Raw genomic sequence first — 27,590 nt, 5'->3', positions numbered from 1 at the left:
GGCATCCCATTCCATAAAGGTAACTTTACTAATTATACCCCACCCATCTGACTGGGTTGCTCCAGCCACTCTGGGCAGCTTCCGACATATATAAAAAACATAATAAAACGTCAAACTTTAAAAAAACTTCCCTATACAGGGTTGCCTTCTGATGTCTTCTACAGGTTGTATAGTTACTTATCTCCTTGGCTTTGGGGATAAGATAACTCCATACCCTCCAACAATTCTCCAATGAAAATAGGGACGTCCTAAGGAAAAGCGGGACATTCTGGGATCAAATCAGAAAACAGGACGGCTTCTCTAAATCAGGGATGTCCCTGGAAAATAGGGACATTTGGAGGGTCTGTGGATAGAAAAAGCAGTCAGGGTGTATTGGATTCATTTTTTTAAAAAAAGCATATTTTACACCACCTAAAAAACAACAAAACCCATCAACTTAGCCTTCAGTCAGTAGTTTGGGGAGCTTTTGTCCTTGATAGGTTTCCAGGATCTTAAAATATTTTCTCTCTGATTCCCCAGAATAGGGACAGGGTAGCTGTGGAACTTCAGACATGCTTGGACTCCAAATCACTTCAGCCCCTGGCAGCTGGCCAATGTTCAGAGGACTGGAACTATTTACTGACTTTCTTTCAAAAAACAAATAAATTGTACACCACTTGATTGCAAAAAGAAAGGAAGGAAAGCCTTTCCCTCAAAGCAGTTTACGAAAAAGCTGAAACTATAAAGTTATGGATAAGAAGAATTAACAGCGAGGATGTTTTTTTTTTAAAAAAAAAATTATTGATTTTCTTTCTTGCAACAAATATCCATCATCATTACTATACATTCATTTTCCAATTTCCCCCCTCCCTGTTGACTTCCCTCAACCTCCATTTCTGGTTTATTTATTGTTGTATGTATCATTTATACATCAAATGATACAATCTACTATTTGTACATAATACTACGTTTTCCCATTGTTCTATTTCTTGCTCTCTGTAAATAAAGTCGTAAATGTTTATTTAAATCCTGCCAGTGAGTCCGTGTTTTTTGTTGTTTCTGCAAATATGCTGTAAAGGGTTCCCATTCTTTTTCAAAGTCACTATTGTCCTTTTCACGCGACTTGTCCGTTAATTTTGCGAATTCTGCATAGTTCATCAACTTTTCTTGCCGTTGCTCTTTGGATGGTACTTCTCCAGTCTTCCAGTTTTGTGCTATTAACATTCTTGCTGCTGTTGTGGCATACATAAATAATGTCTGTTTTTCTTTTGGCAGCTCTTGTCCCAAAATACCTGACGAGAAAGCTTCTGGTTTTTTAACTAACAGCGAGAATTTAAGATTTTTGAAACGTGGGCGATGACCAGCCCTTGCACACAAGAGATCCTGTGCTCTTTTTGCTGGGGCCCCCTCTCGCTTGGTTGGGTCCCTAAACTGGCACACAAATAAATGGTGTGTGTGTTTTTGTGTGTGTGTGTGTGTGTGTGTGTGTGTGTGTGGCTAGCCTGGCAGCGTGGATGTTGGGCTTTATGGCTGTTGGCAAGGAAAAAGGCAGTTGGCCCAGAACCTTTCAACACACAAAACACCCTTCGCTCTCCTTCTGATTCAAGCTGCCCTCATCTGTATGAGAACCAACACATTGCTCCCTCGCTGGTATTCAAAGCTTGCAAGTGACCATCTTTGGGGTAAGTGGCAACCCTTTTGGAGGGGAGGGGGCAAGATTTCAGCTTGTGACAAAGGCTGATCTCCCCTGCTTTGCTATAGGGAGTGTGCATGTGTGTGTGAAGGGATGTGGGTGGCGCTGTGGGTTAAACCACAGAGCCTAGGACTTGCCGATCAGAAGGTCGGCGGTTCGAATCCCCGCGACGGGGTGAGCTCCCGTTGCTCAGTCCCTGCTCCTGCCAACCTAGCAGTTCGAAAGCACGGCAGTGCAAGTAGATAAATAGGTACCGCTCGGGCAGGAAGGTAAACGGCATTTCCATGTGCTGCTCTGGTTCGCCAGAAGCGGCTTAGTCATGCTGGCCACATGATCCGGAAGCTGTACGCCGGCTCCCTCGGCCTGTAAAGTGAGATGAGCGCCGCAACCGCAGAGTCGGTCATGACTGGACCTAATGGTCAGGGGTCCCTTTATCTTTATGTGTGTGGGGGAATGTGGCAAATTCTTCTGAAAAGCTGTCGAAAGCTCTGATTCCTGTGTTCGCAGACGTTTGGGCTAGATTAACCTTTCCAACTCAGCAATCCTCTGATCCCACAAAAGCAGCCAGTAACTCGCCGCCCCTGCATTTTGCTGCTCTCCCTGCATTTTCCCCTCTTCTTCTCTTCCCTCGCATTCCCTCCCCCTGTTCTCAGAGCCTGTCTTACACAACAGGGTCACCCACACACAATCCCCATCCCTTGACCGATAGCCTCATCGAGGGAGGGAGGAAGGAGCCCAACAGCGCTCAGTCACAAGATGGCCAGTGAGGATGTGTCAGAGATGAAGATGGCCATCGATAAAATTGCCAGCATCTTATTGGTCCATACGGCCGCCGAGGGCAAGAAGGAGACACTGACGGCCGGCCAGTTCAAGGCGCTTGTGAACAAGCAGCTCCCTAACTTCATGAAGGTAGAGTGGGGTCAAAGGGCAGAGGGCAGGAGGGCGAAGGGAGGCTATTTTTTTAGGTCAAAAGCAGTGCAAGCAAAGGTATTTTGCTGTTTAAGACAAAGAAAAAGATGGGGACCGTTGACTTCTCATTTCAGAAGCTTTGTAGACCAGGGAACCTTTTTTCTGAATTAGGGCCACATTTCCTTCCAGTCAACTTTTGGGGGGCTGTATCACTGTCACAGCAGTCACAAAATTAATAGACGCCTGCTTCTTGGGAGAAAAGCAACGACAAACCTAGACAGCATCTTAAAAAGCAGAGACATCACCTTGCCAACAAAGGTCCGTATAGTTAGATCTATGGTTTTCCCAGTAGTGATGTATGGAAGTGAGAGCTGGACCATAAAGAAGGCTGATCACCGAAGAATTGATGCTTTTGAATTATGGTGCTGGAGGAGACTCTTGAGAGTCCCATGGACTGCAAGAAAATCAAACCTATCCATTCTTAGGGAAATCAGCCCTGGGTGCTCACTGGAAGGACAGATCCTGAAGCTGAGGCTCCAGTACTTTGGCCACCTCATGAGAAGAGAAGACTCCCTGGAAAAGACCCTGATGTTGGGAAAGATGGAGGGCACAAGGAGAAGGGGATGACAGAGGACGAGATGGTTGGACAGTGTTCTCGAAACTACCAGCATGAGTTTGACCAAACTGCGGGAGGCAGTGGAAGACAGGAGTGCCTGGGGTGTTCTGGTCCAGGGGGTCACGAAGAGTCAGACACAACTAAACGACTAAACAACAACAACAAAATCACTGTGGTGGGCGGGGCCAGAGGCAACAGTGGGCGGAGAATAGGATGCTCAGATGCTGAGCTCAAGGAGGAGGAGAAGAGAGAGGGTAAATAAATCCCTCTCCTTTTTCTCCATGTCTTGCATGATCTTACAAATGGCTCCTGCGACAAAATGGCAGCAGTGGGAACTGCTCCTGTTTGCTGCTCCTGCCAGCCAGCCAGCCAGCCAGCCACGCCCTTCTGAAAGATATTCCATTCCAATTCCACAACTTTCCCTTCTATACGGTCAGCCAGCATTCCATCGCCACGGAGCATGCTCAGTCCTCAGGGGGTGTTTTCAGGGCTTTTGGTTGTTGTTCTGCAAACCTTGGGGTATCCCTGAGTCTGCCAATACCTCAATCTCTTGCCATTTTTGTCGCACATGCCTCACGAACGTGGAAAGTGGCAGGAATAATTGTGCAAGCACTTTCATAGGGTGGTAGCCAATGCTCATCCTAACTTAGAGGAGACCCACTGAAGATTAACTTAAGCTCATTCATTTCAGTAGGTCTACTCTGAGAACCAGGCAGAGGGCCTTTTAGAGGACATCTGAAAGCAGCCCTGTATCGGGATGTTTTTAATGTTCGATGTTTTATTATGTTTTGATATGTGTTGGAAACTGGGGCAACCCAGCCAGACGGGCAGGGAATACGTAAATAATAAAATTCTTATTCTTATTCAGTTAAATCCATCCAGAGAGAGACAATCTCTCACTGACTGTTTCTGAGCTTTCTGTTCCTCTTGCCTCTTCTGTAGGATGCTGGCGATCTCGAAGAGAAGATGAGAAGCTTGGGGACCGACAGTGACGGGGAGCTGGAATTTACGTCGTACTGGAAACTGATGACGGAGATATCCAAGAAGCTTAAGGAGGGGGAATTGGGGAATATAAAGTGAAATTTGGGGTATACGGTCATGTTTCTGGGTGTGGGTAAGAGAGAGGTGAGTGGGTGGGACCAGGAAATACTGATCCTAGGACTTGCAGGAGGATGAAAATACTACGACATATCAATCAATCTCTTGGCCAGTTGCAACAATTCGAATAAAAGCCTTTGCTCTGAGAAGCTGCTGCCTGTTGCTTGCTTGGTGGCACGAAAGCTCATACCAATAACAAACTTAGTTGGTCTCTAAGGTGCTACTGGAAGGAATTTTTAAATTTTGTTTTGACTTTGGCTGGCCAACACGGCTACCTACCTGTAACTATTCATTAGAGAGGCCACTGTACTCCCTGCTGCCCTCTGGTGCTCAGGGCGCAGAACTGCACAAACCTCCACCTTGGTTCAATGTGAATTTCAAAGTGCGAATCAGGTTCAACCGCAAACTGAATGGAATTTCTTCCCACATCCTTATAAGTTAATTGGCTATAAACCACCAACATCCTGATATCTGCCCATGTCCTTTTGGGAAGGAAAAAAAATTGTGTGCTCCCGAGACAAAGCAGGAGGGAGAGGCTGATCTGACTTTATTCTTTCTTATAAGGGGCGCGGTGAGAGGGCAGGGGCCCAATTTAAAGGGAGTGTGCGCCTTCACATGGGGAGTGTGTTTGCAGGGCCCAAGGCATGGACTCCTTGCGACTCCCTCCAGGAAAACAGACCGGCGTGAATACACAGACAAAACCTCTAGGCCAATCTGGTTTTCAAGTTTCTCTGGATCTCCCCTACAGTTTACAAATCAACAGAGAGTGTAGTGGTCATGTAGGGTTGCTATAGGGGCGCAGGTGGCACTGTGGGTTAAACCACAGAGCCTCAGACTCGCCGATCAGAAGGTTGGCGGTTCGAATCCCCGCTACGCGGTGAGCTCCCGTTGCTCGGTCCCTGATCCTGCCAACCTAGCAGTTCGAAAGCACACCAGTACAAGTAGATAAATAGGTACCAGTCCGGCGGGAAGGTAAACGGTGTTTCCGTGCGCTGCTCTGGTTCGCCAGAAGTGGCTTAGTCATGCTGGCCACAGGACCCGGAAGCTGTACGCCAGCGCCCTTGGCCAATAAAGCGAGATGAGCGCCGCAACCCCAGAGTCGGCCACGACTGGATCTAATGATCAGGAGTCCCTTTACCTTTACCTTTTAGGGTTGCTATGAGGAATTATGAAAAATGAAGCAAGCCATTGTGTCAGTGGTGAAAGCATCGCTTTGACTGGGTTTGGGTCACTGACATGATTTCTGATCGATCCCATAAGCCTCTGCATCTCTGCCCTGTTTTCTCTACGCCTGACAGTCACGTGCGAAGCATTCTAACACAGATCAGTTGCTTACCAGGCATCCTGGGCCATAAAGATAAGGAGGTAATAATAATAATAATTTATTATTTATACCCCGCCCATCTGGCTGGGCTTCCCCAGCCACTCTGGGCGGCTTCCAACACAATATTAAAATACTGTAATACATCAAACATTAAAAGCTTCCCTAAACAGGGCTGCCTTCAGATGTCTTCTAAAAGTCTGGTAGTTGTTGTTCTCTTTGACATCTTGTGGGAGGGCGTTCCACAGGGAAGGCGCCACTACCGAGAAGGCCCTCTGCCTGGTTCCCTGTAACTTGGCTTCTCGCAGTGAGGGAACCGCCAGAAGGCCCTCAGCGCTGGACCTCAGTGTCTGGGTAGAGCGATGGGGGTGGAGACGCTCCTTCAGATATACTGGACCAAGGCCGTTTAGGGCTTTAAAGGTCAGCACCAACACTTTGAATTGTGCTCGGAAATGTACTGTGAGCCAGTGTAGGTCTTTCAAGATCGGTGTTATATGGTCTTGGCGGCTGCTCCCAGTCATCAGTCTAGCTGCCGCGTTCTGGATTAGTTGTAGTTTCCGAGTCACCTTCAAAGGTAGCCCCACGTAGAGCGCATTGCAGTAGTCCAAGCGAGAGATAACCAGAGCATGCACCACTCTGGCTAGGCAGTCCACGGGCAGACAGGGTCTCAGCCTGCGTACCAGATGGAGCTGATAACAGCTGCCCTGGACACAGATTTGACCTGTGCCTCCATGGACAGCTGTGAGTCCAGAATGACTCCCAGGCTGCACACCTGGTCCTTCAGGGGCACAGTTACCCCATTCAGGACCAGGGAATCCTCCACACCTGCCCGCCTCCTCTCCCCCCAAAACAGTACTTCTGTCTTGTCAGGATTCAACCTCAATCTGTTAACTTTGATGTAGCTTTTGTTAATCTTTAGGCAGGTCTTTGGGCCAGGAACAGAGTTCACATGGAGGTGGTAAAATGCTCGTCTTTCCTTTCCTATGGGTTATTACGTTCAGGGTTTGCTAAATGCATTCTTACTTGGTTCCTGTTTATTTAGCCTAAACATGTATGCATGCTCAAATAGTAAATAGTTCTTTGTCGTTAAGAGGCTTCCTCTGATCTGACTTTGTCCCCACCTGGGGATTTTTTGAAATGCTCAGAGGAAATCTGATTGGTTCTTACAAACGCTGTGTTAAAGTTCTTTTGTTAATAAAAACTACCTGGGCCAGGGAGTGGGATGCACACTTTCTCCCAGGGTCTTGCTGGTCAAACGTGTCTATTGTATTAATCAGGGTCCAGTCCTTCCTTTGCCTTCAGAACGCAACAAGAGAGATAGGTTTGTAGAGATTTCTCCCCCCGGCACCTGCTTTCATACTACAAGAACTTGGATTCACTTGATGAAGATGCTCTGACTTCTGCCAAGTCAGACAGAAGAAAATGCTTCACCCAACCCATGGTTAGTCTGCGGGACTCATTGGCACAAGATGTGCTGGTCGCTGGGACTTCTGGTTCGCTGCGGAGGCTAATGGCGGTGAGCTCTGTGTCGTCCGCTTAAGGGCGAGACGCTTCAGGGCAAATAGAGCCTTGGAGGAGTGGGGGTGCTAGGGGTCCAGCAGAGCATGGGAACTCGTCTCCCTGAATTCCCTGGCTGTTTTAGGGGGAGGCTTGAGTCTGCCCACGGCTCCAACGCACTCTGTTGCCGATCGCCATGATCACAGATGGCTCTATTTAAGAGAGAGAGAGCCAAGGAAATGTATGGGGGAAGAAGAAGAAGAAGAAGAAGAAGAAGAAGAAGAAGAAGAAGAAGAAGAAGAGGAGGAGGAGGAGGAGGAGGAGGAGGAGGAGGAGGAGGAGGAGGAGGAGTTTGGATTTGATATCCCAAAGGAGTCTCAAAGCGGCTAACATTCTCCTTTCCCTTCCTCCCCCAGAACAAACAGTCTGTGAGGTGAGTGAGGCTGAGAGACTTCAGAGAAGTGTGACTGGCCCAAGGTCACCCAGCAGCTGCATGTGGAGGAGCAGGGAAGCGATCCCGGTTCCCCAGATTACGAGTCTACCGCTCTTAACCACTACACCACACTGCTCTCATTGGAAGAGGAGCTCATTGGAAGACTAGCTACATGGAGCCTCCAGGTTGAGGGACTGCATATGTCAGCTGGTGACAAAGGGCAGGGATAGGCTCTTCGGGTCTGCCTGGCATAGGAGCACCCAGGAGTAGAATGCAGCAACTAGAAAAGTTTCATTGGGAATTCAGTGTCCTCAATGAGCACCGGAAGCTTGCTCGAGAAAGGTTACCCCCAAAAGGGAGAGGCAATCGCATGACTCTGACACTCTGATCCGACTCAAGGCTTTATTGCAACGCTCTTCACAGTCTGACACAGCCGGCTGGATCCCCACGGAACAGGGCCACCCCCTCCCCACAACCACCCGTCACCCTCCCAGACGCGATACCCCAATTGCAGGTGTCGAAAAGAATTAAATAAGTGGACGGATATTTTCCAAAGGAATGGTAGAGTTCAGCTTTCAGGCCCAAATGGCGATGGGCCGTGTGATGTGCAGCCCAGCCAGCAGGGGGAGCTGGAATGACGGCAAGGTTAAGGCAGGGAGTCGGAATGTGGGGGGAGAGATAGAAGGGGCTCGGGGTGGTGCGAGCAGCTGACGTTCTCTCTCTCTCTCTCTCTACTTGGTGAACTTCACGCTCTCCTCCTGCTGTCGGATCAGGCAGGAGATTGGGCTGGCGATGCCGCCAATCAGGTTCCAGTACTCGTGGAAGCTGATGAGTCCGTCCTGATTCTCATCCAGGTCACAGATCAGTTTGTTGGCGGCTTGCTTGTTCTTGGTGTCCTGGATGGGGGAAGAGGGGGAATGAAATGAGTCAGAAAAGTGGGACTGGAAGACCTGGAGCCTAAGAGCGTAGACACTTCCACCACATGGGGAAGCAGAGGTCCGCCTTACTAGATGTCGTCTCAAGACACACTTGGGACACCTCTCTGCAAAAGTGGATATGGAAAGTCGAATTGCTCCCTTTAATCGGTGGGTCACAGGTGAGCTTGACTCCTAGCCAAGGAGTGCAATAGACCCTCTTCTCACCACCTAACTTATTTCATTTAGAAGCACCATGCAATAGCTTTTCACTGCCCACGTCTCCATTCATCTCCTAGTCCAAGGGTTCAATAGTCCCCCTTCAGACTACTTTTGGTACTATTGCCTTTTGATGCTATGCTACCGCTTGTTGCTACTCACATCTTAGGGTTGGACCTACACGCAGGAAAAAATCACTATAAGTAATTCAGAAATTGAATCGTTATAAGAAAAAAATCGCTATGTAAAATTGCATAGAATTTTTTTTGCTCTCCAGCGCCATCTTGTGTTGCATGTTGATAACGCATTCAAAACGTTGTTTCACTAATGTAGCCGAGTCCTTAAGTTTGCAACACAGCCTAAGTGTGAAATAGTCCAGGTTATTCTTTTTGTGACCGTTCTATTGCTTATCATTGCTTTCCATCTAATTGCTGTGCAGCTTGTACCCCTTTAAGGCTTCCCCATTCAAGTCCTGCCTGAGTTGCTGTGGCACCATGAAACGTTATTCCTATCATTTCTCCCCATCTCAGTGCTGACCTGCTTGCCACTGGGGAAAATGCCCGATTCTTGCTTCTCGTTGGTTTCCCATCTAGAGTGGAGGCTGCCTGGCTTTCTGTCGCCCCCCACATTCCAGCCTCTAAGTGCCACTTGGACTAAATATTGCACCCACTTTCCAATCAACTTGCAGATCAAATTGTTACTGTGCTGACCAGCGGCATGCGGTCAATGGACTAGGGGGACTAGGCTAGTCCGTTTGATATTCCCCTGGTGCCTCCTTCCCAAAGCCCAAGAATCTTCTGCCCAGCTTCAGGAAGGAAGCATGATGCTCACATGTGCGAGGTTGGGACATCATAATGTCACCCCCTCACAAGCTGGCGCCTCTAGCCCTATCTGTCGCCCTACACAAAATTTCACCGCACACTGCTGGTGCTGAGAGAGAGTCATTGCCAACCCGTGTCGGAAAACCTGGGCTAGACACAAGGCCAGATTTAGGTTTGATGAGGCCCTAAGCTACTGAAGGTAATGTTGAAGATTCATTCCCCGTATCTGCAGTCATGGGATTGTTGTCTATCACATGACTGTGTATGTTTTCATTCCACAGAGTGGGAAGTGACGGAGACAGGATGTTTGTGTTACTGTGTGCAGTGAAGTGGGACTATTGTCCTTTGTTCTTTCTCTTTGCTGTCTGATGGTGGAGAGAAAAGGAGCCATGTTGCAGTGCTCCGTGTGTGTTTATATGTAATAAAGTAGATTAGCCAAAATGCTGAGTTGCTGAGGTCTGTTACACAAGCTACAAAGACTCTGCGGATCCCTAAGTGTGTCGGTTGGCATCGGTCGCTGTGATGTTCAGGCTGAAGAAAGCTTTTGAAGCTCCCGAACAAAAGACCAGGAGGGAGAGAGCAAGCCAGTTGGGCATGTGTCCTACTTGAGTGTAGGCTGACCTCCTGACACTTTATATGTCCATCTGTCCTTTGTCAACAATAAATTGTCACTGTTTTTGTGTGTTGAATATATGCTATATGGTAATTTGTGGACCTAATAGGTATCTAAAGCCATTTGCACATAACAAAATACATATTTTATCAAAGCAATTGTTGAACTGAAATACAATTAAGAAGAAGTATATTAATAGTAGGGACACAGGTGGCGCTGTGGGTTAAACAACAGAGCCTAGGACTTGCCGATCAGAAGGTCAGCAGTTCAAATCCCCGTGACGGGGTGAGCTCCCGTTGCTCGGTCCCAGCTCCTGCCAACCTAGCAGTTTGAAAGCACATCAAAGTGCAAGTAGATAAATACGTATTGCTCTGGTGGGAAGGTAAACGGCGTTTCCGTGAGCTGCTCTGGCCACATGACCCGGAAGCTGTACGCCGGCTCCCTCGGCCAATAAAGCGAGATGAGCGCCACAACCCGAGTCAGTCATGACTGGACCTAATGGTCAGGGGCCTCTTTACCTTTACCTTTATATTAATAGTGAATTGGGGGGGGGGGCAAGAGAGTGGGGCCCTAAGCTATAGCTTGTTTAGCTTGTACGTAAATCCAGCACTGGCTAGATGGACTGACGGTTTGATCTGGCAATAGGTAGCAGCGCCCTCTGAATCTCCCTCCATCCTTCATCTCACCGTCAACATGTGGTTGAGTTCATGCTTGAGCATCTTCCGGAAGCCACCCTGGCTGATCCCCCGCTTCTTGCTGCAACAGCACCCTTTGCCGGCGTACTTATCGTAGTTCTTCGACAGCGTCTGGATGGCCCACTCCAGCTCAGAGGGGTCGCCGCCCATGATGTCTCCTCCTTTGGTTCCTCCTCCCTTGCATCCTAGAGGGAAAACGGAAGTGCGTCATCGATAAGCATCCCTCCCCAATTCATGGACAGGACATATTCCCCAGGTGTGGGGAAGCTTGGGGCCTCCAGATGTAGCTCAGAATGCCAGGGGAAATAGGAGATCTGTTCCAGCAATATCTGGGAACCCAAAGATACCCTGTACCTTATACAATGCATAATATTTAGTGCATAAGCCATTCTTTAAAGCATTTCACACAGGGCAGTCTTTAACATATGTGCCGCCAGGGTGCAAAGATCCGCCCAGGGCCCCCAAATTTAGTTACCGTATTTTTCGCTCTATAGGACGCATCCGACCATAGGACGCACCTTGTTTTACAGCGGGAAAACAAGAAAAAAAATTCTCCTCCTCTCTGCTCAGCGCCCCTTCAGCGAAGCGGCAGGAGAAACGGAGCCCCTTCCATTTCTCCTCCCGCTTGGCTGAAGGGGCGCTGCGCAGCTCTCCCTCTCTGCTGAAGCCAGGAGAGTCTTGCTCTCCCGGCTTCAGCAAAAGGAACCCGAAGCCTTTGGAGCGCAGCGTGAGTTCCCGCTGCGCTCTGGAGGCTTCGGGTTCCTTTTGCTGAAGCCGGGAGACCCCTCTCACCCTCCAGGCTTCAGCGAAAGCAACGCGAAGCCTCCGGAGCGCGGAGGGAGCGCTCCCTCTGCACTTTGGAGGCTTCGCGTTGCTATCGCTGAAGCCAAGGAGCCTGCATTCGCTCCATAGGATGCACACACATTTCCCCTTAATTTTTGTAGGGGGAAAAGTGCGTCCTATAGAGCGAAAAAATACGGTAATTTCGCGTGCACGGCGCCATTGTGAATGACAAGTGCCGCCGCTGGCATGGCGCGTCTTTGGTAAATGAGCGCACAAAGTCGAAAGTCCTTTAGTGAAACAGTAAGTATTAAAAAACTGCTTTTATTCTCACCAATCTTTAGGTACACCACAGGTTGTTGTCTTAAGTATCACTAAAATAGATCTCTTCCCCTTTGTAATAAAATGTAGTTGTTTGTGACAAAATATAGTACATAATTATGTGTACATAACTGAAGCAAAAAATGCATTCCTGACTTTCTTGCATGAATATAAGTAGCTACTGCTGTAAAGGCAGGAGGGATAAGGAACCAGGATGTTGATTGGTTAAGCAAAGGACTGGTTAAAAAGGAATGTTTTTGCCTGGCGCCTAAAGGTGTATAATGAAGACACCAGGCGAACTTCCCTGGGGAGAGCATTCCACAGACGGGGAGCCACTGCAGAGAAGGCCCTGTTCTCGTGTTGCCACCCTCCTGACCTCTTGAGGAGGAGGCACATGAAGAAGGGCCTCAAAAGATGATCTCAGGGTCTGGGTAGGTTCATACTGAAAGAGGTGGTCCTTGAGGTATTGCAGTCCTGAGCCGTTTAAGGCTTTATAGGTCAAAACCAGCACTTGGAATTGGGCCCGGAAACTAATCGATAGCCAGTGCAGTTGGACCAGGATTGGAATATGCAGCTGTCTCGAAACTGCCACCTTGGCATTGTTAACACCACTGACAACTGTACTAACATTGCAGGGGATGATTATTTATCTTATTCATTTCAGACTACTTGATCGTAAAGAAAACCAACCCGCAGTGCAGTTCACAAAGAGAATAAAACGATAACATTATGAGTAAAAACAGTAAGAACAACTATGTGGAACATTAAGTAACCAAGAATAAATTAAAAACATGTTGACATGAATCATCATCCAACATGTCTGGGTAGGCCTGTTGAAACAAAAATGTTTTTAGCTGGAGCTGGAAAGAGGACGGGGAAGGAATGATGACTCATAGCAACCAGGGTTATCTCAGGGTGACCTGACGTTGCATCATTCTGCAGGGAGATGGATGTCTCCAGTGGTGGAAGTCACTTCCTGGCTGGAAGATCCTTGAGCAACCAACATATTGTTATGAGTTTGTGAGTGCCAGACTATAATCCTTGGCTCTAGCTAGTGTTAGAATCTAATTAAGTCTTAGGACTTAAGGTGCTAAACTGTGTGCTAGGCACTTCTAATCCCTGGAATCAGCAAGTGTTAACATTGTATTAAATCAGGTTACCTTCCTCGTTTGTTAATCCCCTGGGTGACGGGTCATTAGGAGAACAAAGGGATCAAGGGGAGTTGGTATGAGACGGCAAATGGGTGGGGTCCCTCTCCCACAACAGAGCTTAGAGTAGAGAATGAGGAGTTAGGCGACACAGAAGGACCTTTTTGGGGGTATTAATTCTGTAAGCCCCTCCATCATAGGTTCAGGTTGTACATATGTGTGAATAACCCATATATCATAAAGACACCAGTCTTTGCTGTGCCCGATTCCCAAAAGGAAACACAGAATCTGAGTGAGAGCGTGGAACCCGCAGCACTTTGATGTGTGGCAATATTCCCTGTATTAGTTTCATACCCTCCTTTGTTTCTTTATGGCCATTGAATGTTCCTGAAATGATGGCCCAAATCTGACACTGTCTCCTCAAATAGGTATCTAGATCAGGGTCAGGGAATTTCAGGCCAGGTTGTCGAATGCGGCCCTCTAAGTCTCTTAAACTGGCCTCCATAAGTCTCCCCAAGTCACCCCCTGGCATGCAAAGGAAATGTTCAACCACTGAGTTTGCACAGAGCCTTGCCTTCCCAATGGTCTCCCGTCTTTCCTGCACAGCGACCTCCAGTGGCTGCTCCTAGGAATGCAAGCCAACCGGTTTGCAGGATCCATCCTTCTGCCCTGCAATCTGCCTGTCTTTCCTTCCTTCCTTCCTTCCGACCCTCCAGGTCGCAACACCCACACTCCAGCACAGGCGATTAACGATAATTATATTTTGGCAGGCACTCTGCCTAGCCCCAGTGAGGCGGGTGCCGGGAGCGAAATCTGCCGAACCAGTCGCCAGGCCTTTGTTGGAATGGAATGCCGCTCCCTCCCAGCCAATCAGAGCGGGTGTAGGAGGGCGAGAAGGAGGAGTGGGGCCAGGCAAAAGCCGCAATTATGGGCTATCCTTGCAAGGCACATCAGCAGCACAGGGTTGATAAAAAGGCACCCGCCGTGTTGGAATCTGCCGTGTCCTGAAATCTCACCTTCCTATCGCTCATTCTATCCCATCCTTGGGTGTGGAAGCTGCCTGGGAAAGGCTGGGAAAACTGAAGCGATTGCACCGTACATCTAAAGCACATTTGATGCAAATGGCTCTCCGCTGCCCTTTCACCCAAGGAATTCTGGGAGCTGCAGATCCCATGCGGATTCCCCCAGAATGCCCAGGGATTTGCAGCTCTGCGACAGGTGAAGCTCCAGGAATCTTTGGGGGAAGACAGGTGCTTTAAGCCCAGGGCTCCCACCAAGGGAGCCTGTTTATTTATTTTATTTTATTTGGTAAAATTTACACACCAATTGATTGTTAAAACGGAAACCCTCAGTGGTTTGCAAAGAAGATAAAACAATGCTATTATCGCTAAGAAGAATTGGCAGACAGCTTGGTTCATAAAATACAGAATGTTTGGATGCTAATAACTGAATACTGTACTTTCTTTAACTGCAGGACAGAGAACTGAAAGTATTTTTATCTGTTTTTAACCTTATCTCTCTCTCTCCTTCCTTCCTTCCTTCCTTCCTTTCTTTCTTTCTTTCTTTCTTTCTTTCTTTCTTTCATTCATTCTTCCTGCCTCTGTTCTTTTTTTAGATTAAGTATCTGTTTTATTTCTGTATATTATAAAAATATACTTTGTAATGGGTACAGATCTCTCCCCCCCCCCTCTCTGTGTTAGTTATAAAAAAGATAGGAAGAATCGGCAGCCACAATTTAAGACTTTCAGAAAGTTAAAATGCCAACAGGCTAAAAATATATATTAAAACTCTCATCAACTTTCCAAACATTGGAGTAGACTTATTTTTATCTGCCCTGAGTCCTTGTCAGGTGGAGTGTAGATAAATATATTTCTAATAGTAATAGTAATAGGCTTGCTGAACAAGAATGATTTTAGCAGGCGCCGAAAAGAATGCAGTGAAAGAACTTGCCTGGTGTCAATCGGCAGGGAGTTCCAAGGTGAACTCAGCCCAGTAGCAAAGGGGCAACCAGCACCGATCCCTGAGCAAAAGTGTGATCCGACAACAAGGACTCGCTTTTGCCAGCGATTGCGCTGCATCATCCTGCACTCAGTGCAACTTCCCTAGATGTAGGGACCACATTTCAATATGAGGGCCACATTGCCTTCAAAGTAACCTTTCAGGGGCCACACATGATGCCAGCATCAGACCGGGGCTGGGCCAACAGTGGGCAGGGCAAGAGAATTGTCAGTTTCCTTTAGAAACTGCGGGAGGTTTCTGAATGCACATCTTGTTTTTTGGGCAGAGTTGTTGAACTTTTTTATTCAAAATCTCCAAAAAAGAGAGAGAAGATTTTGAGCCATTTCCCAGTAAATTCGCCAAAAAATGAACACTTCCGACATGAGCGGCCATACACCTGGGATTTACCGGACATTTCCCCCCAATTTCCTGAAATTCTGCGCTATTTTCGAAGGACTAATCCTGGATATGTCGGGGATAATTCCAGATGTATGGTAGCCCTACATTATCCCACTTCAAAAACTGAAGCATGGACATAGGCCAGTGCTGGAGAGAGAGTTCTGAGGGCCAGTCAGAGAGACACAGAGGGCCACATTTGTAGAGTTGCTAGGAATTATGCTTTCTTCTAGGCTCAATAATCCATACAGCATGGCTATTCACAGTTATCAAATTGACTAGATTTATTGCACGCCCTTTGGAAAAGATTCAAAGTCCAGAGCTGCTTTTCCCAGGAAAAAGGGAGGAGCCTGAAGTGCTCAAAGTCGTTAAGCAATAAAAGCCTCATTAAGTGTTTCCCCACTTTTCAGGATGGGCTGACGTCACAGGATGTCCCAACATCCAGGAAGAAGAAGGAAAAAAACCTCCCACAAAATACAGAATAAGAAGGTGGGAGTTGGCCTAGTTGTTTTACCTTTCCTGATCTGGATGTCTGGATGATTTATTTATTTTTAATCATAATGATACAGTTGTTTACTCAGATCTCCTCCGTAAGTGACATCCTGTTCATTGTGGAAATCAGGGCAAATTCTGCCCGAAGGGACAGGCATCTTGAATTTTCCTTCAAGCACCAGGAATGGGAAACAAATTCTCTGTTGCCCCTAAGTGGAGTTTGGAGCGGGTGAGAATCAGAGCAACATGACAGGCTGCAGGGATCTCAACCAGCTCTGGTCTCTAGCAGAGGCAAAAGATCTAGAGGAATGAACCTCTGCTCCAGGAACCTAAAGTGGCCCTCCAGTTGTCTCTATGTGGCCTCCTTGGAATGCTCCCTAGGCCACATGCCTTCGATCCAAGCCACGTCCCTCATTGTCTCACACCCTGAGTGTCTTTTCCTGGCTGGAATCAGTCCTTGAACTCTGATACTTACCGTATTTTTCGCTCTATAAGACGCACTTTTTCCCTCCTAAAAAGTAAGGGGAAATGTGTGTGTGTCTTATGGAGCGAGTGCAGGCTGCGCGGCTATCCCAGAAGCCAGATCCCTCTTGCTGTTCTGGCTTCTGGGATTCAGAATATTTTTTTTCTTGTTTTCCTCCTCCAAAAACTAGGTGCGTCCTATGGTTTGGTGCGTCTTATAGAGCGAAAAATACGGTATATTCCTATTAGCAGTAATAGCAGTAATACAACAGCAGCTGTATTGTATTGTATTGTATTGTATTGTATTGTATTGTATTGTACAGTCGTATTTGGTTCTCGAACAGAATGTGTTCTGAGAGTCTGTTCGACTCCCGGAACTGTTCTAAAACCAAAGCATGGCTTCCGATTGGCTGCAGGAGTGTCCTGCAGCCAATCAGAAGCCACGGAAGCCACGCCGGACGTTAGGCTTCCGAAAATCGTTCAAAAACTGGAACACTCACTTCCAGGTTTTGATCATTCGGGAGCTGATTTGTTTGGGAGCTAAGGCATTCAGCTTCCAAGGTACCAGTATAGTATAGTATAGTATAGTATAGTATAGTATAGTATAGTATAGTATTTAGTCATTTAGCCGTGTCCGACTCTTCGCGACCCCATGGACCAGAGCAATCCAGGCATAGTATTAATATAGTATAGTACTAAAAGTATTAGTATTAATTAGACGTGATAGTTATTGTTACCCAGAGGTCTTCAAGTGAATTACATTTTAAAAGCATTAATATAAACATCATAAAAACAGCAATTGCTTCTTGCTTGCCCAGATAGAAAATTGAGTAGATTCTAGTCTATTTTACAGAGGTAAAATTTGCACCCATTGCTCCACCCACTTTGCCTGTGGCTCCACCCAACACTGACATGTGGCCCCTCAAAAGTTGCCCAGAAGTGAAGGTGGCCCTCAGGCTTTGAAAAAGGTCCTGGCCTGGTGGCAGGAACAGTCTTAATCAGATGTTTCTTGGGATATGATTCTTATCTTATTATTATTATTTTAAAAGTAACAAAATGCTGATTAAATTAAAGGCGGGATGACATTTCTGGGTCACCACCTGTTTAGCAATTTGGTCCCCCGCCCTCCTCAAATTAAACTCTTCCGGCCTACAGTTCCAATCCAAAACAATGCTTAGACATTTGCGGAAGATTTCAATATCACTCCGTCCCAAAGGTCCCATCAGCAGAATAACCTGAAGAAGGGGTGAGCGAAGAACTCTTAGCAGGTCTCTCCAGCATTTTTGTTACCATTACAAAAAAGTATCCTAGGACATTGTAGGGATTCATTCATAAATGAGCCACAGGGATTCGTTCACATAATGACCACGGCGATTCATTCATAAAATAACCTGGGATGCATTCATAAAATAACCATTGCAAAACATGGCAGAAATTCTGAATGCGATCATTTCCCACTCGTCTCCCTGGCAGGGATGTTCTGCTTTGGGGTGGGTATTCCACCCTATTGGCCAAGCTTCTCATGGAGATTTTTCGCCGTCAAATTGACCCCATCCAGGTGTCCTGGACCATAAAAAGGCTGAAAGCTGGACCATATAGAAGGCTGATCGCCGAAGAATTGATGCTTTTGAATTATGGTGCCGGAGGAGACTCTTGAGAGTCCCATGGACTGCAAGAAGATCAAACCTATCCATTCTTAAGGAAAGCCCTGAGTGCTCACTGGAAGGACAGATCCTGAAGCTGAGGCTCCAATACTTTGGCCACCTCATGAGAAGAGAAGACTCCCTGGAAGAGACCCTGATGTTGGGAAAGATGGAGGGCACAAGGAGAAGGGGACGACAGAGGACGAGATGGTTGGATAGTGTTCTTGAAGCTACCAGCATGAGTTTGACTAAACTGCGGGAGGTAGTGGAAGACAGGAGTGCCTGGCGTGCTCTGGTCCAGGGGGTCACAAAGAGTCGGACACGACTAAGCGACTAAACAACAACAACAACAGGTGCCTTGCAGCCCTTTCTGCCCCATCCTTGGAATTCCTCCTGTCCTTAGATGCCACCCCACTTGCAAGTGCATATATGTGACACGTCACTGCCAGCAGCATTGCTCTGGGGTGATAAGGCAGGAAAGCGTGGGAGGCCGTCCCCACCCACCACGATAGGGAACCAGGACAGGTTCCTAAAACTCTTGCCCAACTGCCAGGGATCTGGTCTCTCCGGCCCATCCTGACTCGGCGGAGGAATGTTTCGATGCAGATGACGGCATCCTGCAAATTAGCCGCACATGCGCGAGAGGAAACAGAAACAAGTTGTCTCCTTTAATTCTAGCAACAGGGGGGTTAGCCAACATGGAACCGCCTGGATGTCTCTGGGCACCGGCTGCTGGCACAAAAGCACCTGCTTAGGGCAGAATTTGGTACACCGACATTTCAAATGGATCAGAGAGACGCAGGAAATGTTTTCTCCCACAGATAAGCCGGGTGAGGAGGTGAAGCCCAGGTGTGTGAGGTTTCAAAGGCATTTTGTACCTAGCAGACTGAGCAAGAAAGGGCTTGCCCATGTCACACCCTCGATGGGTTTCTCCGTTCCTTCCCACCTGGTCTGGCAAGCTCTCACAAGGTTGATTTGATTTTCAAGAACACCAGGAGAGCCTGGCAGCAGGATCAGGCCAAAGGCCCATCTAGAACAGCACCCTGTCCTCGAAGCAGCCAACCAGATGGGAAGCCAATGCAGGGCGCATGACAGCAATGCTCCCCGCTTGCAATTCCAAAGGACACATGTGTTGGAGCCTTGGTTGTTTCCAGTGTTTAGCGTTCAGCGGTAGACTGCCTTAGAACATGGAGGTTCTCTTCTGAACATAGCAAGAGTTCTTCCTAACCTGGAAGCTTCCTGCCATCGCTACCTGTGATGGGTGGGAGTCCTCTCTCCTCAAAGGAAGAGGGTTCAGCACTCTGCACATGCTTAAAGGTGCCTTCCTCTTTCCTATGAATCTGTATTTCCTGGCACGTTGCTGCCCGGTCTAAGTCACAGCATGCCAGGGAAGCCCTCTTCCAAATTCCAGTTTATTATTTAGAGCTCATCAGCAATTTTAACCAGGTTGCTGAGGCAGTATAACAGGCTGGATTCCTGCGGGCCTGGGAACGTTTTAATTACTGCTTCCAATTCATCCCAGCTAGGAGCAAATGGGCTGTGTTCCAACCCGAACCCTTAACCTTACTTTTGGGGGTGTACTGCCTGATGATAAAAGCAATCATTTTTAAAAATAAATAATAATAGACCCCCCAAAGTTGTGTCATCCTGGCTTTTTATTCTGTGGCTGAAGACCCATCGCAAATTTGGTGGCTGCCTACGCACTTATCCGTCCCTGACTCATTCTTTTTTTAAAATGAGAATTCATTTATTTTAAATATTTGTACACCACATCTTCATGATTGGGGCTCAAGGCAACTTTCTGGGGTAATAAATGATCGTGGAAAAAAATCAATGAATTAATGAGAGGAAGGGCAGTAGCTATTGGAAATGGGAGAAAGCAAGAACTGAAATTGATACTTTTGCCCAACTAGGAACGGAAGGATTTATCAGTTTAAGTTACTCATTTTTGGAATCCTCATTTTTCCAATTTGAAATTTGAGCCTCCACATTTCTGCAGCAATTTTCAGTTTTTAAAAAACCCACGTGAAAACCCACCAGCATTTCAGAGTGGATTTCACCTAATAATTACATTTTTCCCCATATACAGTTTTGACAATGCTACATATTTTTGTAAGCCTTTCCCCTAATAGAATGCATTCTTCTAAGTTATTTTCATCAAGGCGTCAACTTTCATGCACACTTTGCCCTAATAGAAGATTTCTTTTTGTCAACCTTGGTTTTTGGGAGAACTGCGTTGCAAAATTCAGAGAAACTTCAATTGCGAAAGATGGCTCCATTTCAATTCTCAGATCATTTCAGCAGCCGCAAACCTGATCAGCTTGCCTTTAAACTTGAACTGAATTGGAAACCACCACCACCACCCATGTCTACTCCTCATCATTCCAGTTCCAAAGAACATCCTCTTCCACTGAGTTATGGAAGCTCCTTGTTTTCCCAGTGGACCTTTCCCACGCCTTTGCCCTGTCTTTTTGAAAATCCCAATTTGGAGATGGTCAAGAGCTGAGAAACAAACTCGCTTATGGAAGCTATACTTCTGACACTGCTTCCTGAAACATGGGGATCTCTAGATGGTGTTGGCTATTTATTTTAGGATGGTCGGATGCATATCCAGATGTGGACATCTGCATAGAAGCTTCCTTCCTGGCCGTAAAGACGTCAGCTTTCAGAACTTACATGAAATGTCCCACAGAGCTATTGGCAGACCCACATTGAAACAGATTCATTCAGTACAGAGGGGTGGGCAAACTTTCTTAGAGGAGAGGCTGTGTCCTTCAGACACACCCTCCACAGAGAAGTCTCTAAGTATTATTGCTGGGCTGTGATTGTTCGTATTTGGTCAATCAAGCTGAAACTTGTCGTAGTTTTTTACCCTTCCTTCCCTCCCGTTGGCTGTTTCGACAGTTCGTCACGATCTGAGGCTCTTTCTGAAAAGTGTGTGCTCCTTTGAACATAGGATGGTATGTTCATACAGAGGCAGACCATTGATCTATCTTGTTCAGTATTGTCTGGCAATTGCCCACCAAGGCTTCGGGGAGGAGACATTCCCAGCCCCACCTGAAAAAGCCATGGGGTATTGATCCTGGCACCTTTTGTGGGCAAGAGAGTTGTACCCAGTAGTCGGACATCTGCCTTGCATGTCGAAGGTCCCGAGTTCAAAATCTGGCATCTTAAGGTCGGACTGCATCCTCCAGGTGGTGTTGAACTTCCGCTATCATCTGTCCTGACTGTTGTCTGAGGCTAATGGGAGTTGTAGTCCAAAATGTCTGAAGGCCACCATGGTGGGGAAAGCCCTCAGCTAGATGGACCAATTCAATTATTCTGCAACGATTCTGGGCATGCTTACTTGGGAAAAAATCCAGCTCTGTTCTGTGGGACTTAGGTCAATGTGTAATAATAATAATAATAATAATAATAATAATAATAATACCCTGCCTGTCTGACTGGGTTGTCCCAGCCACTCTGGGTGGCTTCCAACATACATAAAAACATAATAAAACAGTACACATTGAAAGACTTCTCCACACAGGGCTGCCTTCAGATGTCTTAAAAGTCATCCAAGTGGCTTAAAAGTCATTCCTTTTTTAAGCTGTCCTAGGACCATTAAGGGACGCGGGTGGCGCTGTGGGTTAAACCACAGAGCCTAGGACTTGCTGATCAGAAGGTTGGCGGTTTGAATCCCTGTGACGAGGTGAGCTCCCGTTGCTCAGTCCCTGCTCCTGCCAACCTAGCAATTCGAAAGCACACCAGTGCAAGTAGATAAATAGGTACCGCTCTGGCGGGAAGGTAAACGGCATTTCCGTGCACTGCTCTGGTTCGCCAGAAGCGGCTTAGTCATGCTGGCCACATGACCCGGAAACTGTACGCCGGCTCCCTCGGCCACTAAAGCGAGATGAGCGCTGCAACCCCAGAGTCAGCCACGACTGGACACAATGGTCAGGGGTCCCTTTACCTTTACTAGGACCATTAAACCTAATCTGATATAGACAGGCAGCTGCCTTTCATCCTTGGGAAGGGGGCACCTAAACCAACGTGCCCTTTCAATCATCATCATCATCATCATCTCAGACAGGTGGTCAAGAGCAATGGGTTGGGCTCAGACCAAACAAGTTGCACTTAGACCCTATGGAAATCCATGTTTTCAAAAAGCGGTTAGCCATGGATAAGCAAACATGTCGGCTTCACTGTTTCTCAATTTCTCATTTCCCCAGTATTAAAGTTCTCCATATTTCCACATGTGGTTGAAGCTTCCTTTTAAAATCCTCTTGAAAACTCACCAGCCATTTCCTAAAGATTTCTCCCAATACACACATTTTTTTTCGTCAAGCCATCTTTGTCAAGCCAGCTTCGCAGATGTGCTATGCACATTTATATACTTGCTTCACCCTGACGGGTGTGTTTTTCAGACACATCGCTGCACCGCAAAATGTGGAGAAGTGCAAGTTCTCTGCGCAGAACGCCTGTCCTTAAGAGCCGGTTGCTGGATCAGGCCAAGAGCCCATCTAGTCCAGCATCCTGTTCAAACAGTGGCCGGCCAGAGGCCTGCAGGTAACCCACAACCAGGATTCGAACACAAGCCCCACCTGTGGATCCCAGTAACTGGTATTCAGAAGCTGCTCAGTCTCTCTTATACCAAAGCTTTAAAAGTTAGGAAGCTGCCTTGTACCAGAGCACATCACTCATGGGCCATCGGCTGACCACATAGTGGATGGATTCTTGCTAAGAATGCTGGACGTGACGTGATCCAGCCAAGAGGTGCTCACAAACAGGACTTGCGCACTTGTTCAGGGGAAAGGCTGTAGCTAAGGGGTAGATGGGATGATTTTCATGGAGAATGTCCTCAATTTAATCGCAGACATCTCCAGGAAGGGATGGGAGGAACAGATTCCCTTCCCCAAGCTGGGAACTGTGGACAGTTTTGGTCCTAGATGGACCTTTGGTCTGACTCAGTAGAAGACATCTCCCTATAGTCCGAAGGTATCATCAGACGCAGATTGGTTAGGATTTAGATCCGAGCTCTGCATAACTTTAGCACACATGGGTGGGCTTCTGGAATCCAGTAAACGAAGGAGATCGCACAAGACTTTCAGCGTAGCCCAACCCAAGTCAAGACCCAGTGGTTTGGTGAGACCCTAATACCACCTCTGGGTTCTTTATTCCTTTCCCCGATTCTGATCCCAACCCCCCAACCCCCACATCTCTTTCATCCCAGATCTTTTTGCTTCCCAGGGACATTTCGTTGGCACGCCAGTCAGACGACGGCACTTGCTCCACCAAGACCTGTAGAGACATGTCCTCAGAAACTTCCTAGCTACATTCCAGGTTGAAAGAAGACCAGCGTCTCGCCGTAGGGTCCTTAGAAAGAAGCCCTTTCCCCCATGCGATAAACAAACAGACGGTGATGTGTTGGGATATTCCTTACCTGGCATGGCTGTGTTGTGGGCTGTGTGTCTCTCGTCGACCAAAGACTTCTGAGTCCGTCTGCCTGTTTCGTCCTGGCGCTGGCAGGAGTTGGGCTATATGAGATTAGACACCACCCACCTCTTGAATCCGCCCAATGCCTGTGTCACGAGGCCAGTCCCAACTTCCTTTTAGAGAGAAACATTCCCTCCCCTCCTGTGGCTCAGACGCTCTTTTTGGGGCGTTCCTCCTCTGCAACTCACCTGGCATCAGCAGGCAAGCCATTGCAAAACCAGAGGATGCGCCTCATGGTCCTTCTCGTTCTTCCTGCTGGTGATGCAAAGCATCGCCCACGCTCTGCGCTGGTGTGTAAGGCCCAAGGTATGGGCAGCCAGAGCGGCCAGGGTGTATTAAAAAAAACCTTACACACCAACTATACTTTAAACAAAAAAGCATTAACCCAGTATCTTGCCTCCAAGAGGGGGCAGCAGTACCAGATATTACAAAGTGCACAGCGGTGCCAAAGCCTCAATGGTTAACTCCATTGTCAGTGGAGACATTTGGCGAGCAGAAAAAGAGGGATGTTAGTATATAGATGGACCTCTGGTGGGAACAAAATTGCTGAGTATAACTGGACCGTTGATCTGAACCACGGTCTTGGTGATTCATTGCACTGCCAGGGCTGATGGGCTTTTGGGAGACAGCTGGGTGCAAAGAGGATGTTTGGCATAGATGGACCTCTGGTCTGAACCAAGATACAGTGGTACCTCAGGTTAAGAACTTAATTCGTTCTGAAGGTCCGTTCTTAACCTGAAACTGTTCTTAACCTGAGGTACCACTTTAGCTAATGGGGCCTCCCGCTGTCACCGCGCCACCGTCGTGCGATTTCTGGGGAGGGAGGCAAAAGGTGCAATTTCAGTCCATGCACAATCTAATCCTTCCCCCTGTCCATCAAGTTGATATCGATGCCAGTGACGCCAAATGATTGACATGGGGGTGTGGATTGGGGGAAATGGCCTTTTAGGCCAAACTGGGTATATTAGATATACAGGTGGATAGCAGTGTGTTGATCTGTCATAGTCATAAAAATAACAAGGTGAAAGATGGAAAAATCTTTTTTAATAATTCCAGTGGCACCTTCCCCCAGACCACATCCCCAGACCACATCCCCATGTCAATCATTTGACGTCACTGGCATCGATATCAACTTGACGCACAGGGGGAAGAATTAGATTGGGCATGGGCTGAAATTGCCCCTTCCTCCTCCTTCCCCAGAAAACTGGTATGCAACTAAAGCAGCAAGACTTAACCCCCACTCATCAGCTGATGAGCAGAGAGTTCAATCCTGCAGGGTGGTGCACTTCCTGTGGGGGAAATCTGGCAGGGAGGTGCGGCCATCCAACTATCAGTTACCTGACATTATCAAGGCCACAGATGATGGTGACTTGATAAATCACCTTCATGGTGATTAGAGTGGTATTATTGTTTACCTTGATCTGTAGGCGAACCGCCTTAATTTTGCACAGATATCCACACTTCTCCAGATTTCTGGAGTGCAGCCAATTTTTGTCTACAAAAAATGCTTCTGCTGGGGGAAAATTATGCCCCCAAAATGCTTACGTTCAGGAACACGACATACAAAAATGCATTATATTGTGGGCAGTGCCGGATTTAGGTTCGATGAGGCCCTAAGCTACTGAAGCAAATGGGGCCCTTTTTATGTCCAGCTGTCCTTTGTCAACAACAAATTGCCACTGTTTTTTTGTGTTGAATATATGCTATATGGTAATTTATGGACCTGATAGGTATCTAAAGCCATTTGCACATAACAAAATAGGAGCCTACACAACACAGCATCTTAAAAAGCAGAGATATCACCTTGCCAACAAAGGTCCGTAGTTTTGTTTTCCCAGTAGTGATGTATGGAAGTGAGAGCTGGACCATAAAGAAGGCTGATCGCCGAAGAATTGATGCTTTTGAATTATGGTGCTGAAGGAGACTCTGGAGAGTCCCATGGACTGCAAGAAGATCAAACCTCTCCATTCTGAAGGAAATCAGCCCTGAGTGCTCACTGGAAGGACAGATCCTGAAGCTGAGGCTCCAATACTTTGGCCACCTCATGAGAAGAGAAGACTCCCTGGAAAAGACTCTGATGTTGGGAAAGATGGAGGGCACAAGGAGAAGGGGACGACAGAGGAGGAGATGGTTGGACAGTGTTCTCGAAGCTACAAACATGAGTTTGACCAAACTGCGGGAGGCAGTGGAAGACAGGAGTGCCTGGCGTGCTCTGGTCCAGGGGGTCACGAAGAGTCGGACACGACTAAGCGACTAAACAACAACACAACACAAAACAAAACACTGTTGCTGTATGTAGGTTTTATTTTATTTGTTTTTTATCTTATATTTTGGAAATGTAAATCCAGGGTTTTTTTCCTTTAATTTTTTTTGGGGGGGCACCAAGAGAGTGGGGCATTAAGCTATAGCTTGTTTAGCTTATACATAAATCCGGCACTGGTTGTGGGGAACAGCCTTGCATTTCAATCAGCTCCCCCCCACTTTCCGCAGTTTTCCTAGACTTAAAACGATATGTATTTTATGTACATGTTTGCTAGTTTACATACTGGGGGGGGGGGCAGTGCCCCACAGTGTTTGGCTGTCTAGATGTGACATTGCAATTAAAGAAATCTTTGTAGAGTCGACATCGTCTGAATTGATCAATCAATTAAAGCATTGTCATAGAGTAGGAATATTGCAATAGTGCTGAAGCAAGAAGGATTTCCCTTCATTTTTAAAGGTGATTAAGTATGCATCGCTGAAGGCCTTATCTTTAATAGAAGAGGCATTTCCTGCTGTGTGTGAGAAAGAAAGAGGAATGCTAAATTAATCCTGAGGTCGGAGAAGAATTTGAGGTTTTGCTTTTAAATCAAGGTACGCATATCTAAGAACCTTGCAATGTAAGTATTCGGTGCCTGGCTTCACATGTTTTCCTTTTCCCTTCCCATTGCATTTTCCTTTTGTGTTGTGTCTTTTTAACAGGCAAGCCCCAGAGCAGGGACTCTGTTCTTTTTATTGATCTGTAAGCTGTTCCGGGAGCTTCTCTGGCCAAAGAGCAGGAATGCTCTGAATAAAAAAATAAGTAAATAGACAGATTACAGTCTGTACCATTTTAGGAGAGATGTTCCTCTTGGATTTTTGAATGATGCTTGGCATCTGGGAGTTTATGGGATGTGAGGCATAGCTTTTCATACATGAGAAAACCATTCTGAAGTACAGTGGTACCTCGGGTTACATACACTTCAGGTTACAGATGCTTCAGGTTACAGACTCTGCTAACCCAGAAATAGTACCTCGGGTTAAGAACTTTGCTTCAGGATGAGAACATAAATCATGCAGTGGCGGCACAGCGGCATCAGGAGGCCCCATTAGCTAAAGTGGTGCTTCAGGTTAAGAACAGTTTCAGGTTAAGAACGGACCTCCAGAACAAATTAAGTACTTAACCCGAGGTACCACTGTAATGACCAAATGGTTCAGGGCAGCAGAAAGGCTCCACAAGATCAGTATAAATTTAGACGCCAGCACTGAGGGTATGAATGAAGCCATAGATTTTATTTTCCTCGTGTGAAAAGCGCAAAATAAAAATAAAAATGGCAGGGACGTTTCAGAACACAAATAAAAGATGGAATGAAAAAAATAACCCAGGTACAAATAGAATTAGAATCAATTTTACTTTTATTGACCTATACTAAATCCCTGTACATTTAAGAGAACTTATGTGCTTTAAGCTACAGGAAACCAGATGTTCCCTACTGGAGCTACAACTTCCATCATCTCTGCCCTTTGGCCATGCTGACTGAGTCTGATAGGAGCTGGAGCCCGAGGACATCGCTGAACTACACCTCCCATAATCCCCGTCCACTGGGCATGCTCATTCAGCCTGATGTGAGTTCGGAGTTCAAGAACATTGTGGAACTACGACTTCCATCGTCATTGAGCATTGACCATTCTGGCAGCAAGGGCTGATGGGAGTCAGAGTTCCTGCAACAATCAGAGGACACCAGGCTGGGGAAGACAACTCTGGATGACGACGTTGGATTAAGAGATATGGTAGAGGGTTAATGTATTGTAGTGATTAGAGTGCCTGG

The 27,590-nt window shown here is 46.9% G+C and overlaps 2 protein-coding genes across 3 annotated transcripts; one reads left to right on the top strand and one right to left on the bottom strand.

The window, feature by feature from the left end:
* Positions 1-1,501: 1,501 nt before the first annotated feature.
* Positions 1,502-4,444, top strand: LOC308465104 (protein S100-A13-like). 2 transcript variants are annotated; one of them, XM_080984949.1, is made up of 3 exons: positions 1,502-1,661; positions 2,345-2,581; positions 4,140-4,444. In XM_080984949.1, the coding sequence occupies exons 2-3, from the start codon at positions 2,429-2,431 to the stop codon at positions 4,275-4,277; spliced, it is 291 nt and encodes a 96-aa protein (XP_080841075.1). In that variant the 5' UTR covers positions 1,502-1,661; positions 2,345-2,428; the 3' UTR covers positions 4,278-4,444. The 2 variants fall into 2 exon arrangements, with proteins under 2 accessions (XP_080841075.1, XP_080841074.1); XM_080984948.1 differs by having other exon boundaries at positions 1,506-1,661; positions 2,326-2,581.
* A 3,490-nt stretch (positions 4,445-7,934) lies between these two features.
* Positions 7,935-23,624, bottom strand: LOC308465089 (protein S100-A16-like). The gene is made up of 3 exons (XM_080984923.1): positions 23,471-23,624; positions 10,800-10,993; positions 7,935-8,442 (listed from the first exon to the last, which is right to left on the bottom strand). The coding sequence occupies exons 1-3, from the start codon at positions 23,475-23,477 to the stop codon at positions 8,278-8,280; spliced, it is 366 nt and encodes a 121-aa protein (XP_080841049.1). The 5' UTR covers positions 23,478-23,624; the 3' UTR covers positions 7,935-8,277.
* Between the last annotated feature and the right edge of the window lie 3,966 nt (positions 23,625-27,590).

The sequence above is a fragment of the Podarcis pityusensis genome (genome assembly GCF_964106645.2).
Source record: "Podarcis pityusensis genome assembly, chromosome: 16".
Taxonomy (NCBI): Eukaryota; Metazoa; Chordata; class Lepidosauria; order Squamata; family Lacertidae; genus Podarcis; species Podarcis pityusensis.
The sequence above is the reverse complement of the archived record's forward strand: the minus strand, read 5'-3'. Positions and strand labels throughout refer to the sequence as shown.